Below are 19,047 nucleotides of genomic sequence, written 5' to 3'. Positions count from 1 at the left end.
CTCTGCTCAAACCAGATGAGCCCATGCTCAAGCTGGTGACCTTGGGGTCTCGAACCTGGGTTCTCAGCATCTCAGTCCCAACACTCTATCCACTGCATCACTGCCTGATGAGGCTTGTTTTGTGTCTTTTTAAATGTTAGAACAAGAAGAGAAATGTAAGGAGCTCAAAGGCACAGTACTGCCCATTTGATAAAGATCCAAGCACCTAACATCTAATAAATATCCATGGTGTCCCCCTCCAACTTTGTACCGGGAGTTCCAGTCACCCTGAACTATTTTCGGGTTCCAGAACATGGCTTCTCTTTTATACCTCCTAGCCTTTGCATATACTATTAAATCTACTAGGAAAGCTCTTTGTGCCTCTTGTCTATGTAGAAGACTGCTGAGTACCTTTTGATATTAAGCTTAACTGGCCTTTTATGGACTCTTCCTTGAGTCTTCAGGTATATTAGGTACTTATTGCTCAGTGCTCCATGGCATACACAGATCTCCAGTGTAGCACTTACCACACAGTTCAGAAATTAGTCATCCATGTATTCTCTTTTTGTTGAAGAGGATGCTCCTGGAGGGTGGAGAGCTTGTGTCTTTTTTTACCTTAATATCTCCTGAACCTAGCATAATTGTTTTCCTGGTTGGAAAACTCATTTATGATTTTAAGAGCCTGATCAGTAGACATGCCTTAGCTCTTGACCGTCTTCTGTTGAGAGATGACCAATGGTTTGATCAACTCCTAGCATATGCTCCCTTTCTTACCAGCAAAAAAGATGGGGGAGAGTCAAAAGACAGAACGACAGAGAAAATAAATGAAACATAAAAAGCAGGCACTGGTATGCTACCTAATAGGTTCATGAACATAGTTGTAATTGTTAAAATTACCAAATAATTACCAAATTGTTATAATTACCAAAGCTGAATGGTGCCAGCTTTTCCTTTTCCTTTTTTTTTCCAATGAGAATGTTGGAAGACTATTTCTTTACAGTCTGGCTATTTTTCCAAATCAGTTGATCTTGAGGCATCAACAATTTGCAAAACAGCTCTTTGGCTTGCTTCCTCTCTTTCTTTTTCTCCCTCCTCTTCAGCACACTCTGTTGGTTTGGCCAGGGAACACACTAAAAAGTCTAAAGAGAAAAGGCCTGGAAACCAAAGAAGTGATTACAGCCAAAGGACTGAACAAAGAGGGTTTGAATATGGACTTTGTTGTCACTGGAGCAAACAGGGAAAAGTAAGCAAGAGGGAGACACTTGCCAATTTGATCGTCTCTGATTGGAAACCTCAGAGATGACATCAGGTCTCTGGTGTGCAGCAAACCCAGAGTGGCTCACCATGTGGAACATGTTAATGATATGTGGTTACCTAAGACTACTTTTTTACTTGTTAGACAATAAAATCACATTTAAGAACCTTGAGATAAAATTTTACAAAAATAAGATTTAATGATGATGAATAAGTAAACAATGAATTACTTAGGATAAACTTTGAAAAGACATCCAAGTGGCTGAAGATGTTAATAGGTGGTTGGCAAGGACTCTTGTAAGAGAAGATTAGGGTGGAACTGACCTCGGATAGTAGATTCAGACTCTGTTGAAGGTCAGAAATTCTATGACTGGAATGAAAGAAACCAAAGGAAAACTGAAACTGCTCTAAGACCCTAGTCAGAAGAGACACAATTGGCTGTGGAAATGACTCCCAAGTCTCCCATACTAGAGGATTCTATCTTCAGAGTCTTGATTTTACATCAGTTGTTTTTCTAAATTTTAGTATTTGAAATATGAATGCTGGCTAAAGTTCATGAAATAATGACTCCTATACATTGTGATCTTGTCAAGTGACAGGTATTGTGCTAAGCACTGGGACATTAAAAAAAATGGATTCCAAGTAGACATGCTAGTGGTAAGAGAGATGAATTATCTAATACTTATCCTGCCATGGCACTTTACTAGGTTCTGGTATATAGAACCAGTACTTTCTAACAATTAGATCTAGCCAATGAAGCTTAATGGACTTTGAGGACAAATAAGATGTGGCATATAGTAAACAAATATGGTTAATTTTTCTAAGAAGAAATACACCTAAATTCATAATTAGATTCAGAAAGGGTCTAGGATAAACCTCTGAGAGATGGATCCACAGTGGATTAGTAAAGTGTTGTTGAGAATGTGTGGTCTTAGCCAATATTTTTTAGTAGCCATAGCTCCTCCCCCACACTTCTATCACTGTGAACTGATGACCATGGGTACATTCATATGTGGGATGTCATACATTACATTTTTCACAGCTGAGGAAAGTCTTCATTATGAGGATGTGGAAATGCCTGGTACTCTCACCATTTACCCATCAGTAGTGGAACCAGGGGATCAAAGTTACATCAGAGATTTCAGCCCAAGATCAGAAAGAACTTTCTAATAGATCTGTCAAAAAACAGAATATTTTCCTTGGGAAATACTCCAACAGAGTCTGGATAACTACCCAAGATGGTATCATAGAAAGTGGAAGTTGAGGACATCCAATATCCCTCCCATTTTTTAAATCTATGATTCTATAACTCAGTCTTTCAGTTGGATTTTAGATTTGGATAAATAGATAAATGATCACTGTCCTATATCAAATTGACAGCTTTAAATAAAATTATTATTATTTTTAAATGTACTTTAAAAATATTTTGTTAATTTTAGAGAGAGAAAAGAAGAGAACAGAAAGAGACAGGAATACCTGTCCCTGTACATGCCCTGATTAGGGATCAAACCAGCAACCTCTGTGCTTCTGGACAATACTCTAACCAACCAAGCTATCCAGCCAGGGCTAAATAAAATTATTATTATTATTTGTATTTTTCTGAAGTGAGAAGTGGGGAGGCAGAGAGATAGATTCCTGCATGCGCCTGACCGGGATCCACCCAGCATGTCCAGCAGGGGGCGATGTTCTGCCCATCTGGGGTGTTGCTCCACTGCAACCGGAGCCATTCTAGCACCTGAGGCAGAGGCCATGGAACCATTCTCAGTGCCTGGGCCAACTTTGCCCCAATGGAGCCTTGGCTGCAGGAGAGGAAGAGAGAGAGACAGAGAGAAAGTAGAGGGGGAAGGGTGGAGAAGCAAATGGGTACTTCTCCTGTGTGCTCTGGCCAGAAATTGAACCCGAGACTTCCACACACCAGGCTGACGCTCTATTGCTGAGCTAGCTGACCAGGGCCTAAATAAAATTATTAATAAGTTTGCCACAGTCTTTTTGTTATGAAAATGAAATCAAAATTTATTTTCTATTTCTTTAACAATTATAATATTGGCAGTATATCATTGTGTTATTGGTATTTCACAGTATTCTAAAATCTTATTATGAAATGAGAAGGGACTGTTTTTTGTCCTTGAGCTAATATTTTGTCACCATCATTGGTATACGTTCTTGGGAAGAATAGAATAGAAGGTGGATTAATAAATACCTGGCCATTTGCAGTGAGCCTTTAATGCCACGAAAGGGAACCAACTGTAAGGCCTGAGTCATGGTAGTGGTGCATTGCATAGAGCTTCGACCTGGGGTGCTTAGATCCCAGGTTTGAAACCCCAAGGTCACTGGCTTGAGCATGGGCTCATTCAGCTTGAATGCAGCCCTAGTGTATGGTTGCCAACTTGAGCCCAAAAGTCACTGGCTTGAAGCCCAAGGCCACTGGCTTGAACCCAAAGTTTCTGGCTTGAGCAAGGGGTCACTGACTTGGCTGGAGCCTCCCCATCAAGGCACATATGAGAAACAATGAACAACTAAAAAGAGTAACATAACTACAGGTTTATGCTTCTCATCTCTCTCCCTCCCCCTGCTAAAAAAAAAAAAAAAAAAAAAAAAAAAAAGGGAACCCTAAGATGTTCTGATGGACCACCAACATTCAAAATAAGGCAGGAAGAGCTCAGCTTGTTCTATTTCCTATATTCTTCAAGGTTCAGTACGCCTTTACCCGCCTATGTTCTTATTATTCTGAACTTCTTAATTTCTCACTCTTTCTCTCCACAAATAGTTTCAAGTACTGTGTTTAACATTAATGTAGGTGTGACTATGTGGAGATGTCTTCTATTCCTACTTTTAACAGATTAACAGCTAATAAACACCATGTGACACCCTCTCTTCTCCACCTCTTCTAAAAATACAGGGTTTGATTTGCCAACATTGGTGTATTTAAAGCCTCCAAGATTCCAGGGAAGACTTTAGAAAGTTAACTGTGTAAGTAAGGCCTGTTCAGAGAGGACATTTTCCAACACAAAGAGCCAATCAGTGTATCAGCTGCTCATCTGAGAAGGACCTCAGGGGATCTTTCAGTCATTTGTAAGGAAATTGTGCTTGTTCTCACTTAAATTAAACTTCTCACTTTCTTCTTAGTATACAAGATGGAAGAGAGCTTTGGAAACGTGTTGCCTAGAGAGACAGACAGGCAGCATGGGTTTCATCTCAATAGGGAAAGCTTGGTCTTTCCAGGAAGGACACCATGTTATATTCCAGTGACTTATGCTACTTCTCTACCTTTCTTCTCCAACCTTCTCCATAGTCCCTGATCTCCCTTCTCCTCTACTTAGATAGAAGCAGTTAATTTTAAAGAAAGGCAGTAATCAGAAGCTGTGTTCAAAGCTTTAGATGAAACCCTCCACTGATACTCTGCTTTGACAATATGGAGTATCAGCAAGACTCTCTGACATAACCTGGATAAGGACATTAAAACGATGTCCGTCAACACCTCATATATATGATGTGGCAAAGATTTATTGAAGGATAAAGTAGTGTGCACAGTTGAGTTAATGGAATTTCCAATATCAATGAAAAAGAAGACTTAAAAGAATGTATTTGCAAACTATTGGATGTTCTCTGGAGTCTAACAGTTTCAGGTATCTGACTCTTGACTGTTACGTTACAAATCAAAGACCAGCTTGATTATCAGATTACAAAATACAGATAAATATTTTCAGAAATGTATCAGTCTTTTTGCTTGAGGTGTAATTTCTGAGATCAACCCCTTCCTTTGACTTTAGGTAGGTATTTCTTGTTGCAGCAGAAACTCAAGTGTATTTGATTGCCTTCCTCACCTTTTATTTCTATTATCCTGCTTGTCCTTTTCATTGACTCCATACTGGTGGTAGAGCTGACTCTGGGACAGGCTGTGTCAATGCACTCTGGTAATGATGATGATGATGTTGTCCTGTGCTAGAGAAACAGCCAATGCTCCACTACACTCAACTCTATTCATGATATGTGTGACCCTGACCTTAACATGTTCTTTTTTTTCATGCAGGCCAAACCTCCTTTGAAGAAAGGTCAGAGTGAAATTCCATCCTAGTTATGACTTGCTTGCAGATATCTGAATTGGATTTATTTCTTCCTCCTCTTGCCTCTTGTTGTCACCTGTGCCTTGTGCCCTTCCAGACTAACTTACATGTAGTGCTGTCTCTCAGTGCCTATGTTTATATCACTTGCAGACAAATCACCTAGGATTTGTACAAAGTCAATGTGTTTCTTGGGATTATTTACAACTTCTGTTGCTGGCTTTTCTCTCTGCAGAACTGGACTGGAAGCCATCATGGAGACTTATGCATTCTGGAGACCCCCTGTGCGCACACTCACCTTTGAGGACTTCACCACCATGCAAAAGCAGCAAGGTAAAACCCAGGGCAAAGCCTCTGCTTAGATTGGGGGAGGGGCAGGGAGTGGGAGCTGAACTGAATATAGCACTTCTGGCCCTGAGCCAAGCCTGATTTTCCTGAAATGAAGAGAGCTTGGTAGCCCCTTAGATACCTGAAGCATTGCTGCTTGTGTAAACAGGCCGGTTCCAGGGCAGCTCAAATTTTGCCTTGGCACCTCAAATTCTCAATCCCTTCCCAAAAGCAAGGTTATATGTTCATGATCATGATGGTGGTGAAATGATCGTTTTTATCACTAAGCATTCACACAGCCCTTGGCATTTGAAGAGATTCTCACGATAACTTCACTTATTCCTCATGGCATCCTTGTTGGTTTTCTTCTAGTTTTGTGGATGAGGAAGAATTTAGCTTTGGACAATGGGAATAAATCACTCCAGGTCTGAACGTGAGGAGTGGGCTGCTGTGAACCCATTTCAATTTGTAATCTGCACTCTCTCCTTTTCTGTTTAAGGTGACAAACCTGGTAGACCCCCTCCCCCAAAGCTTTGTACTTTTTCACCCAATTTCTAACTCCTTTGCTTCCCTTGGAGCTCGGGTAGGGAAATCTGTGGCCACACATACAGACAGCTCATAGGCTGACTACAACTCCTTTACTCAGACCCATTGGGGGCCTTCCCACACACAGCACCAGGCAAAAGCTTTCCTCGTGTCGGGATTTTTATGAGTCTCCCTCTCCAGTCTCCTCCTGCTCAAAAGTGACACTGACCAAAGTGACAGATTGGGCCTCTTCTGTTCCATCAAAAGGCCACCATTCATAGCATCCTAAATTTTGGGTTTGTGGCTCTGAAATGCAGGAGGCCCTTTGAGGACCTGGTAGGACATTGCACCACGTTCCTTTCTCCAGGGGGCTGTGGCAGTGTGCACACTGCAGAGGGTCTGCAACCTCAAGCACTGCACTTCCTCAGGTGTTAGGATGAATTTGGAGATTAGAAACCTAGGCTCTGCAGTCAGACAGTGTGGGCTGGGCTCTTCTCACTGTTCCTTCCTAGCTTTACCAACTTGGTCAAGTCCCTTATGCCTTCAGACACTTGGTTTTCTTATCTACAAAATGGGAGAATATAATAGAATTCTTGTGAGGATTAAGTGAGATAATGCATCTAAAACCACAGGAAGCACTCGGTACATTGTCAGCACCATCACCATCATCTTCATCCCTGTATGTCTCTGTGTATGGAGACCTTAGAAGGAGATGAATCAGGAACAAGAGATACTGGTTTTCTGATGATTATTCAAAACATGGTCAAACCATTCATTTTTACCAAGACCTGGTGAGGTAAATGATGCAGAATTTCTGTTGGATTTTAATTAGAGGAAGAGAAATGGCAACCCTTTATAAAAAGTGGCTTGCTCCCCATAAAGCTTTGATAGAAGCAGGTCAATAAACATTAGGCCCTCATGGCCCTGTTGAGGCAGAGGTCTTATGGGGAGACAGGGAATCTGGGCCCTTATGCTTGATAGTCACTCTACATAATCTTGGGCAAGTTACTTCTCTGGGCTCCAGTTTCCCCACTCACCAAACGGGGACAATTTTTTTTTTTGTGGGGCCCTTCATATAAACATGATTTATAAATAAAAATATATCACACAAAGACACTTGGTCCTCTTTATTTCTGAGGTGCCTTCTTGCTTACAGGCCCTGGTCTTACTCATTGACTTTCCAAGCTCCAGTGAAGTAGGAGTTTGTATCATGGAGGCTGGTATGAGAAAATTGACGGGGGTATTGCTAGTTCCTGAAAACAGGCATTGGTGGTGACAATGTGTTCACTGTTGTGTCCCTAAGATTTATTTTAGGGCATGGCACCCAGGAAGTATCTAGTGAATAATGAATGAGGTCAGGTGGCGACATTGTGGCTCAGGTAGGCAGGGTCACTGCCTGATGACATCTTGGAGCACAGCCACCCAAAATATGTGGATGGGGATGTGGAGAGGGGTTGTGATACAAACTGCATCTCACCAGTGTGGGGGGCCGCTGCGCAGGTGTAGCCAGGGAACCTGGGCGCATGGCCTAGGTATATAACAACATCACAGGTTTCATGGTGCTTCTACTGAAAATTTATCAATACGAAGACTTATTTCTGATACTTTGCAAACAATGTTTTAATAGAAGCCGAACTTGTGAAGTGAAACATCACACTTACTCAGTGATTCCCTGATTTATTGGTGGCGGAAGGGGGGAATGAGCTCACGTTATTGGATACATATGGCAGTGGGATGGACTAAAGGAAAAGCCAAAACTCTATTAAATAGTTTAATTTAAATAGATTTTTGAACTGTACAGTGAACTTGATCCAGATTCTCATTATTAAAAAATATGTGATTTGGTTTCTTGATGTTTACAAAGGACGTAAAAATAATAATACCCATTCCTCTTCCCTTAAGAACTGAGAGTTTTAGTAACTCTGGACAGTATCACTCATAAAATAAAGAAAAGAGACACAGCTGTCTGTGTTTTTTATTTTTTCTTTTTTGGGGGTATTTTTCTTAAGTGAGAAGCGGGGAGGCAGAGAGACAGACTCCTGCATGTGCCTGACTGGGATCCACTCAGCATGTCCATTAGGGGGCGATGCTTTGTGCACCTGGAGCTGTTTTTTTGTTTTGTTTTGTTTTTGTATTTTTCTGAAGTTGGAAACAGGGAGGCAGTCAGGCAGACTCCCACATGTGCCCGACCGGGATCCACCCGGCATGCCCACCAGGGGGCGATGCTCTGCCCATCTGGGGCGTCGTCTGTTGCAACCAGAGCCATTCTAGCGCCTGAGGCAGAAGCCACAGAGCCATCCTCAGTGCCTGGGCCAACATTGCTCCAATGGAGCCCTGGCTGTGGGAGGGGAAGAGAGAGACAGAGAGGAAGGAGAGGGGGAGGGGTGGAGAAGCAGATGGGCACTTCTCCTATGTGCCCTGGCCGGGAATCGAACCCGGGACTCCTGCATGCCAGGCCAATGCTCTACCACTGAGCCAACCGGCCAGGGCGTGGAGCTGTTTTTATAGTGCTTGAGGTGGAGGCCATGGAGCTGTCCTCAGTGCCTGGGGCCAACTTTGCTCCAATGGAACCTTGGCTGCGGGAGGGGAAGAGAGACATAGAGAGGAAGTAGAGGGGGAAGGGTGGAGAAGCAGATGGGTGCGTCTCCTGTGTGTCCTGACCAGGAATTGAACCCGGGACTTCCCCATGCCGGGCCGACACTCTACCACTGAGTCCACCTGCCAGGGCCATCTGCCTTGAACTGTTTTTGTGTCTTAGAAGAAGTAGAGTGTGGTGAGCTTCTAGAGGAAACCTCAGTGGCAGACCGATTGTGTGGCAGCCACCTTTTAGTGAGGAGAGTTTTGGCAGTGGCACTGAACCTAACATCCAAATGATAACTGACTCACCAAAGTGTCCGTATTACCTCATTGCTTCAAGCACATGACCATCTGGCATGTAAAAAACATGGCCTGAGACAGTTCTGAGCTCCTGCTGTGGGAGGCTGCATCAACCGTTCTGCTTGGATGAGGTTAAAGATGCTTTTTCAGCCTTCTCTTGCTGCATTTTCATTTCTCTTTTATTAAGATCCATCTGTTGATAAAATTTCAAGGAAAGCCCTTTGGTATATTAGCAAGTTTTGCAAAACCCCAAATCCTTCTGTTTTTAAAAAATATTGCATGGATGTCCTATAGAGTTGTTTTCTCTTATAGAAAGAATGGATGGGATTCATTATTCTCTGCCTCTCACACACACAAAAACCCCCAAGGCATAGAACAGACTTGTTACATATCTGACGCTAAGTGGTGGCAGAACTAAGTGAAGAACTCCAAAGTGGATCACTGACTTGACAGGACAGCTTCCACCAGACCACATTATCTTTTTTTTATTCTTACTTAATTCAGCTTTAATTTTCTATAAAAATTTTTAGTTTACTCTTCCAGTTGACAGTTTATTGTTCAACAACTTGTACATTAACTCTAAAAAGGTCCATATTTCATTGTAATAAAGTCATGTGTAAGGTCTGATCTTCAGACATATTCATCTAGAATTAGCAAGGGAGCTAATACTTTTAGAAAGTCTGGAGATAGAAATTATATTTCACGAATGGCTTCTGCTTGAACACTGCTAGTGACAAGAACAAAATGAACTAACTAACTAAGTTGTGCTCAGGGAAGTTGGCTGAGACAACACAGAGATAGAAGAAAAGAGATAACAGCCCAGGTCAGTTGCAGCCAAGTTCAATCCTGTTGTTGTGATGATGTTCAGATGTTCTGATGATTATGTTATAATGACATACACAATGGAGCTATGTGTGGCCAAAATCGAGAGAGCTTTTATGAGCAGTGTCTCCTAGTGTATCTGACAACTGTTGTGCTAAAAGGAGTCCTCCTGGACCAGTGACACTAGAGCTGGTGATATGTCTCCCTCTGTGGAAATTAGGGGACCTGCCATTTACAGAAGCCCTCCTTCTCCTCAAACAGTAGCAGACATCACTAGACAAATTTCAACACCATTGGGTGTTTTAATGTTTTTCAGGTAAAGGTTAGAATTATGAGGGTCTCTGTTGGTTTTGGGATTTGTATTAATTAGAGGTTGGTCAGTGTGAAGAATCAGTTACTGAGCAAATTCATACTAGTAAGATATTGGGACAGGAGAGCAGTTGAATGGATAGCAGTCTTTGCACTACTGTCTAATCACTGTAATGATTCAAAATTAGCCAACTTAGCACTGAGATAAGGAGTGATGCTCACGAGGTGATCTCGTTTATCACTGAGATAAGAAATAATGCGCATGAGGAGCTCATGATGGGAATTGGAGAACATTTCAATCATCACTGAAACAGTGATTGGTTACGTTTTCTATTTTGTCCCAAAAGTCTTTTATACTCAATGTGTCCAAAACTGAGTCCACGATTTACCTCACAGTTTTGGCACCTTATCCTGGAGGAAGGACACCACCATCCATTCACCATCCTGGGGGTCCACTCCACCCCCACCATATCCAACCATTACTATGGTCTTAGATCCAGACACCCCTCTCACCTCCCTACTCTGAGCTGTTGTCCTTCCTCACCCGGCTTCATTCTCAGGCTCCCCAGGGTGGTAACTTAGTGCCAGCAGCCCTGAACCTCCATCTTTTTAGATTTAAATCTGATGGAAAAGGTCATGTGCTTCTCTCCTAAGGTTTCTAGCGAACTCTGAGACCTGAACCAAATGCTGGGGCAGTGGGGGGCAGGGACCACGATGCCTGGATCATCCAAGTGTGAGTCTCATGCTTTGCCTGGAGGTGGGGTGAAGGAGTGTGAGTGGAAGACAGGGTGTTTCTCAGTGGGAAACCAGGTACCATTGCCAGGAGAGAAGCCAATCAGTTCTAAATTCCAGTAACAGCAGGTATGCACAGCAGCAAAGGAGGCAGTAAAACAAGTAGCAGAGAAACAAATAAGTTCATGGAAAGTGAATAAAATGGGAGCTATCCACCTCGGGATGTGGTAGGCATAAAGTAGAACCAGCTAAGAAGCAGAGACCAATGTGAAAAATGAGAATTGGGCAACTACATTAAAGGCTGTTCTAAAGGGAAGAGGTTCACATCTGTGCATATCTTTAAGCCTTATAGAAAGGGATGCACTTGAAGTCTTTTGAAGACTGAAACCACACAATTCCCATACAATTCTTTTTGAGAAGGGCATTCATTTCAACTAAGGGTATAATTTCTAGGTTGGGATGAATAGGGCCATGATCATTAAACTTTATGGCTACTGGGTTTATTCCCTGGAATCAGTCCATAGGGTGCTGACATTTTCACCTCTTACCTGTTTGAAAGCCTCAAAGAAGGCCACTCAAAGACACACAGTGAGTCAGCACTCCTCAGGGACAGATGCCATCGAGTTATAGGAAGAGTCTGGCTCAGGGAACCAAGTAATTACATGGAAATGTATTCTTTACTAGTCCAGATGGGGTTTTGTTTTATCATTTTCAAGGATTTTGGGAGGAGGGAAAAAAGCACAACAAAATAAACCCAAAAGGAAGCTGTATGCTAAAGCCTCCATATTACAATCTGGAAGTGATCAATTTAAAGATGCAAAAGTCAGCAGGTTTGCTCTTCAGGATTTCCACAATCACATTTAACTTGTCTTCATGGTACGCAAGGATATTCTGTTGTCCTCACATGGAATCACTGCTGAACATGTATTCCTGTTGGTTCTTTTGGCTGTTAGCCTTGAATATTGGAGCAAATTAATAGTGCAATTGAATTTTCATGAGCACCTCCTCACTTTGGTCCACAAATAAAATTTGGTTCAGGGAAGTGGGGCCAGAGAGTTTCTGGTGACTTAGGACATTATGTTTCTTAAATAGTATATTAGTTTCAGGTGTATAACAGTGATTTGACATTTATATACCTTACAATGTGATTACCATGACAAGTCTAGTAAATATCTGTCACCATACAAAGATACTATGATATTATTGACTGTAATGCCTATGCTAAGAGACAGAGCCAACCAACCAACAAACAAAACAGAAATACTCACAGAGACAGAGAACAAATTGATGGTTGCCAGATGGGAGGGGGATGGGTGAAGAAGGTGAAGGGGATTAAGAAGTACAATCTTTCAGCTATAAAAAAAATAAGTCATGAGCATTACATTTTAATCACCATTCAGAAGTGGATTAAGTCCTCTGAGTATAGTCAGTGGTCCTAATCCACTATGGAAAGATACTAATCTACCTATTTGTGTTCAATTCTGCTTTGATTGATCTGAGAAAAAATGGAGACATGGGCATCCTGTGCCCATTGGGGCCGACATGGGTAGGGAGCAGATAGTTCAGAGAGAAAACAGGGTTGGAAATATGGCCCTTTGGGAATATAGTCCTGGTGGGTCCATAGCTGTCATGCCCAGAGCCTATCATTTACAGTCATGGAGGTTCCTCTAGGCTGTGACATGGGGGCATCTGCCTGTGACACAATGCTCACCTGGGTGGAGACCGAGATCCTTAGCTCCACGGACAGAGGCCAACACCTGAGGGCCATTCCCTCAGAACCCAGATGCACCAAGCTTCCTTTTCCCTCCACTCCTTCACTCTTGCAAGGGAAAAGGAAGGAAGCAAATATTTAATGCCTATATGCACTTGGTAATATGTATTATTTTATCTGTTTTCAAAAATGTCCTTACCAGGTAAATATTCATAATTCTATCTATATGGAGAGGTTAACTTGCTAAGGTCAAGATAACAGCTGAGATTGGAATTGGGTTTGTTTGACTCTATAGATCATGTTCGTCATTCAATAAAGCTTAAATCAAGACCCTAGAGTATTTGGACCTAGCGGGTAGAGAGGGGGTGAGGGTGCAGGCTTTCCTTCGAGAGGCAGCTCTGACCCCTCGTATCCATATCCGCCTGTCCATGCAGCCTGCCCCCCACTCCGCCCAAGCTTTTCTTTGACAAGAGGCCTCAAGGCAGCCAAGTGTTGAAATGCACAGGGAGGGCAGCCTGCCTCCTTCGGCTTATTTAGCATTTGGCTGGCAATCCCAATCTTGTTTAACAGCTGACAAGTTGTTAGATCATACAAGAGTCAAGACTTCTCAGTATCTTGGTTTGCTTCTCTGCAAAATGCATGCCACAGTTGTCTCTGTCTGTGGACTTTGAAAGCTTGCTATGATCTGTATTGGATACTTTAAGTGCATTAGAGCACTTCTTCATAGTGAATGGAAGGAAGCCTTGTGACCATCTCTTAGACAGGTTTGCTCTCCCTCTTCAAACACTAGTTCACATGGGGGGCTTCCACACTCTGAAGCTCAGCAGGCCACCAAGTCTCATTTCCAGTGAATATCATTTAAAAGCCAAAGCAAGCTGACTACAAACTTTTTAACATGTGCCTCTCATCTGCTCAGCAGAAATCCCTGTAACTTGTTAATAGTTCATACTCCCTCTTTTTTTTGTAGTGAAACCAATTGAGGCCTTAAATCAGTACCATTCGTTCCATCTTGGGCCATCCGAGAAAACTATTAGAGTTGTAAAAAGTCATCTGCTCCATCCAGCACATCCTGCTGCAGGGCGAGGGCGAGCGCCTGATGGAGTATAGTTGTAACAGGACAGTACAGTGTGCTGAACAGGAGGTCCCCTGGGGGACCCCATAAACACCAGATCTGGAGGAGCAGGCATGGACGTTCAAAGAGAGGAGACCAGATACAGAGCCCATAAAACACAACTGTCTTTACAGCTGGAATCAAGTTTCTCCATTTGTGCCATAGCATTTATTTCACAGAAGCTCACGGCATTTAGGGTGAAATCAAGGAAAATGTGTAGAATGTCTCTAGGAGGAACCACAGGGTTCCAGAAAGTGAATCCCTGAGCTTTCCCTAAGGCCCGGTATGGAAGGCATTCAGGAGAGGTTCTTTCTCATCCTTCTCAGTCTCCCCCTTCCAGAACGCCTTCATTATATTAAAAGGATTCCTGGAAAGTACTTGTTATTGGCCATTCACACTTTAGCAGCAATTGATTCCTCTTGACACAAATATGATTCTGAGAAAAATGGAAACTAAAGTCCATCAGTTCTAGCTCCTCATTTTACAGATGAGAGGAGTGAAGAGATAACCCACCCTGCATGTGGTCATGAGCTGGATGGGTGCCAGGGAACCTCAGCTCGGGCTTGCTGCTCTTCCTTCCATGGTCAGCTGCTGGCTTATGTCTTCCAGTCATTTTTACAATGTTGGCCTTATCTCAACTTATGGAATAAGTCTTTTTAGCTGTTGTAAAGGAATCTAAGGCATGAATGAGAAACAAGAAAGGAGAATTTCCTGAAGTGACTCTAAAATCAGTGGCTATTTATAACTAAATCCAATTCTACCTTGGAAGTTCACTGGGGAAGTTCTTTTGACCAATGAAGAGATCTTAGTTAGACTTTGTAAAAATTTAACTCTGGAAAAACTATTAAGAGCTAAATTTGTATTTCTATACCCAATACTACTATCATATAGGCTACATAGTTATAGGCGACAGCCTTTTTTTTCCATTTTGCTAAAAATTAACTTTGGTTTCTCTTTGAGGTGTCTGCCTCTCTATTTGTACATCTAGACCCTCCTCCCTGGCACACTATGGATGGTTTCTTTGCATCTCAATATATGGAATCTTAATGGTTTTCTTTACATTTCCTTCCCTGATAAAAACCTTATTCCTGCTTCTTTCCACTTAAAGTGTCCTTTATTCTTTTATAGCAGCTCAGGTTCTAAGAGTCTCTATGAGTTTTGGATGACCTAAAGGTACCTTGCTCCATGGGGAGTCATAGGTTTCAGTAGCTCTGGGAAAGTCCCAACCTGCTCTAGAGGGGGAACTCTGTCCTGGGAGATTCCCTATGGAAGACAAAACATCTGCTCATTCTGTAGAATTCAAATGAAAGGTCCAGAAGCCCTAGTACACACCACTGTCTTGAACTTCCAGTGGGAATACAGGAGTGGATGCTGCACTGTTGCTTCCTGGCCTGGACAAGGGGAGGCTTGCAAAGGTCATTTTTAACTTTCTTAAACTATCTGAAGGCCAAAATAGGTTGTGTTGAACTGGCCCTTCATCTCTTGGTGCATCTGCCACCAATCTAGTTCTAAAATCCATACTTCATAAGAGTGACCCTTTCAGATACAGATTTAGGGACTTAGGAATTGACAAGGACTGAGAGGTCCTCTAACCCAAACTGTGCTCTGTAGACCAGCAGCATCAATATCACCTGAGAACTTACTGGACATGTAACTTCTCAGGCCCTGCCCCAGATTTAGAGAATCTGAAACTCTGGGGGTGGAGTCAGTGATCTGGGTTTTCACACACGCTCCAGTTACTCCTAAGCACACTCAAGTTTAGGAATCATTACTTGAGTACTTTGAAATAAGGAATTTATTTTGAATCATTGGTTTTCACTTGAGGCCGCATGCCAGAATCATTTGGGGAGTTTTAAGACAATATGGATATGGAGGTCCCATGCATGGAAATTTTCATTTAGGTTGTAGGAGGTGAGATCCTGAAACTTCAGCAATTTTTGAAGTCACAGCTTCTCTAGGTTGAGAACCACTGATCCAACTCAAGTTCTCGTCTTCTAGATGAGGAAAGTGGAGCCCAGAGGGGACAGTGATGTGCCTAGGGTCAGATTGGGGGTTAGTGTAGCTGAGCTGTGAGTAGAATGTAAATCTCTGGACTTTATGACCCATTTGGTCCTTGTCCTCAAACCCAAAGACTATAGATAAAAAGTAGTGCTATCCCAGCTTTTTTTTTCATTTCCATTTGTATGAAATACTTTTTTCCATCCCTTCATTTTCAGTCTATGTGTAATTTTTGTTCTGGGGTGGCTTTGTTCCAGTCTCAGACTAGGCAGACTTTTTTTGTGTGTGTGTTTTTGGTTTTTTTTGAGAGGTAGGATAGAGACAGGAACATTGTGCTGCTCCTGTACGTGCCCTGACAAGGGAATCATATGGGTAATCTCCACACTCTAGGACGATGCTCCAACCACTGAGATTTCCTGGCCAAGGCTTAATTTCTTTTTTATTTTCCAAGACAGAGAGAGGAAGGGAGAGAGAGGGAGGGTAAAGGGAAGCATTTGTTGTTCCACTCAGGTGTGCATTCATTGGCTGCTTCTCGTGTGTGCCTTGCCTGGGGATCAAACCCAAAACCTTGTTGTTTCTGAATGATGCTCTTAACTGACTTAGTTAACCAGCCAGGGCCTAGGCAGACTTTTATAAAAGGAGATTAGTAGAGTCTCTATATCATAATGATTTCGTTTTGAGTTAGCTTTGCTTTATGCTAACCTAGTCCTTGTAATTGTGCGATCAGCATCTTCCATGTGACAGAACTTCACTCCCATACTGCACTGCCACTACCTGGGTCCCTCTGCTCACTCTCCCAGGCCTCAGCCTTGACCGGGCCACCTGCCCCAAGTAATCCACCTCCTCTGAGATTCAGGTCCTGAGATTTGTAACTTATATTTTTTGTTGGAAAACTAAATAAAGTGAAGTTAGCAACAGAGCCAGGTTAAAATACATATTTAATGCTTTTTCACTGATCTGGGGAAAGCTGAGCTAGTGGATTTAATGCTGATTACCAGAGGTCTTACTGGAAAGTGAAGTTGATAGCTAGAAATGGCAAAGTGAATATTAGAAGACTTATTATTATTTTTTTAAGAAACAAAATAAGACTTTACAGAGAAACAAGAATTTAGTGTTCCTTTTTGTCACCTTTGTCCTCATTTTGGGAGTGTTTGTGTGTGTGCATGCATGCACATACAAGTGGAACCAGTTAGCATACGTTTGCTGAGTTAAGAGAAAGCAACAGTTCTGTAAAAATCAGGCCATCCTGGACATATGAGGGGACCTTGTGCACAGCTTGCATCTGACCTAGATGGACTCAACTTAAAGGGCTCCCTCTCAATGGAATTCATGTTTTATTTTTCAGGCGGCAGCACAGGCACTTCTCCGACCACCTCCAGCACTGGCACACCATCCCCTTCAGCTTCTTCTCATCTTTTATCTCCATCCTGTTCTCCTCCAACCTTTCATCTGGCCCCCAACACTTTCAACGTGGGCTGTCGAGAGAGCCAGCTATGTAACCTGAACCTCTCTGATTACCCACCATGTGCCCGAAGCAACATGGCTGCCTTGCAGAGCTACCCAGGACTGAGTGACAGTGGCTACAACAGGCTCCAGAGTGGCGCTGCTACAGCCACTCAGCCATCTGAAACCTTCATGCCTCAGAGGACTCCATCCCTGATCTCAGGAATACCAACCCCACCCTCGTTGCCTGGCAACAGCAAGATGGAAGCCTATGGTGGCCAACTGGGGTCCTTCCCCACCTCCCAGTTTCAGTATGTCATGCAGGCAAGCAATGCAGCCTCCACCTCCTCCTCAGCACACATGTTCGGGGGCAGCCACATGCAGCAGAGCTCCTACAATGCCTTCTCTCTCCACAACCCTTACAACCTGTATGGATACAATTTCCCCACTTCCCCTAGGCTAGCTGCAAGCCCAGAGAAACTGAGCGCCTCTCAAAGCACTTTACTCTGTTCTTCGCCTTCCAATGGGGCCTTCGGAGAGAGGCAGTACCTGCCCACGGGGATGGAGCATAGCATGCACATGATCAGCCCTTCCCCCAACAACCAGCAGGCAAATAACACCTGTGACGGCCGGCAGTATGGGGCAGTCCCAAGCTCCTCCTCCCAGATGTCCGTGCACATGGTTTAATGGCGCATCCTGGTACCACGGAGTCTCCAGCAGCCAAGGCCCCAGAGTCTCCATGGGCAGATCCTCTTCTTTGGGAGCCCAGTGCCTTTGAAACACAGGAACTGCGTTTTTGGTTTTTTTTGTTTTTTTTTTTTTTTTTCTGGAGGAGGAAAGCATATATCCAAGAACAGCAAGAGACATATAAGCCACTGACGTATACTTGTGTTGGAATCCTCTCCAACTCAGTGGCCATTTTCCTGCCTTCCCAAAGCTTAGTTTTATAAAGCGTTGTCTACTCCAGAGTGGCCTTTAAGGAAACTGAATAATCATTTTATAACAATGTTGAGGGAGATGCTAGCATTTAGCAGCCATGAGAAGTCAACCACACACACATACGGACCTACCCACACACACATACATACATGCATACACATAGGTTCACACAAACTCATACATGCATACGCATACACGCACATTGACTCAGAACTGGGCAAACTGTGGAGGGAGGCCTGGAAAGGGTGCTTTCACGGAGAACATGTCTTTGTACAACACCAGATGGACTGGCCCGCAGCAGCTGCCGCCTTTCTCTCCTGCAGCTTACCCTACTTCTGGAGTGAACTGTGTGTCCTGGAACCCTTTCCCATTGATGGAGGTGGAAAGACATCAGTCCTACAACTGGACTTGGCTTCTCGAAAAAGAGTGTTTTTAAACTTTGGTTGTCTTCACTCAGTATGCTATCATTGACATTCCCAGTGGTGCCTGTGAAAAGATAGAGAGAAAGAGAAAGAATAGAAGGCAAGAGAGAGGCAGAAAGCAAGACTGACAGAGGAAGTGTGAGCGATGATGAGAGTTTTAATTCACCAAGGAAATTTGGTTTGGGTTTGTTTCTTCCAGCCCCCACACCCGCAGGTTACAGAAAGAGTCACGGTGTTATTGAGTAGTAAACGTCTTTAGGACACTATGCATGGTCAAGGGCAATGGTGAGAACGAGCGGGCAAGGAATGCATTTTGATCCTACAGCTCTGACCATTGTGATCCAGAAGAAGGTGCACACGTGGGAAGTGCCAATTCCAGAGCACACAGCCTAGGAGGGAAGGCATGTAGGGAGTGTGAAGATGAAGTTACGACCCTGGCATATTAAGTCAAGCGCAGAGGTGACAAACAGAGGCCTGGCCTTCTGCCTGTCAGATCCAGACACCTGTCCTGGATCAGCTGTCCCACAGTCCCTGTGG

The 19,047-nt window shown here is 43.2% G+C and overlaps 1 protein-coding gene across 4 annotated transcripts in view; it reads left to right on the top strand.

The window, feature by feature from the left end:
- Positions 1 to 18,609, top strand: part of TBX15 (T-box transcription factor 15) — a 120,391-nt gene extending 101,782 nt beyond the window's left edge. For all 4 annotated transcript variants that reach the window (XM_066268113.1, XM_066268115.1, XM_066268116.1 and 1 more), the window contains 2 exons: positions 5,530 to 5,627; positions 17,052 to 18,609. In XM_066268113.1, the coding sequence (XP_066124210.1) occupies positions 5,530 to 5,627; positions 17,052 to 17,836 (883 nt within the window). In that variant the 3' untranslated portion in view covers positions 17,837 to 18,609. The remainder of the gene's footprint in view (positions 1 to 5,529; positions 5,628 to 17,051) is intronic.
- The last annotated feature ends 438 nt before the right edge of the window (positions 18,610 to 19,047 follow it).

Source organism: Saccopteryx bilineata, chromosome 3, assembly GCF_036850765.1.
Source record: "Saccopteryx bilineata isolate mSacBil1 chromosome 3, mSacBil1_pri_phased_curated, whole genome shotgun sequence".
NCBI classification, from domain to species: Eukaryota; Metazoa; Chordata; class Mammalia; order Chiroptera; family Emballonuridae; genus Saccopteryx; species Saccopteryx bilineata.
The sequence above is the reverse complement of the archived record's forward strand: the minus strand, read 5'-3'. Positions and strand labels throughout refer to the sequence as shown.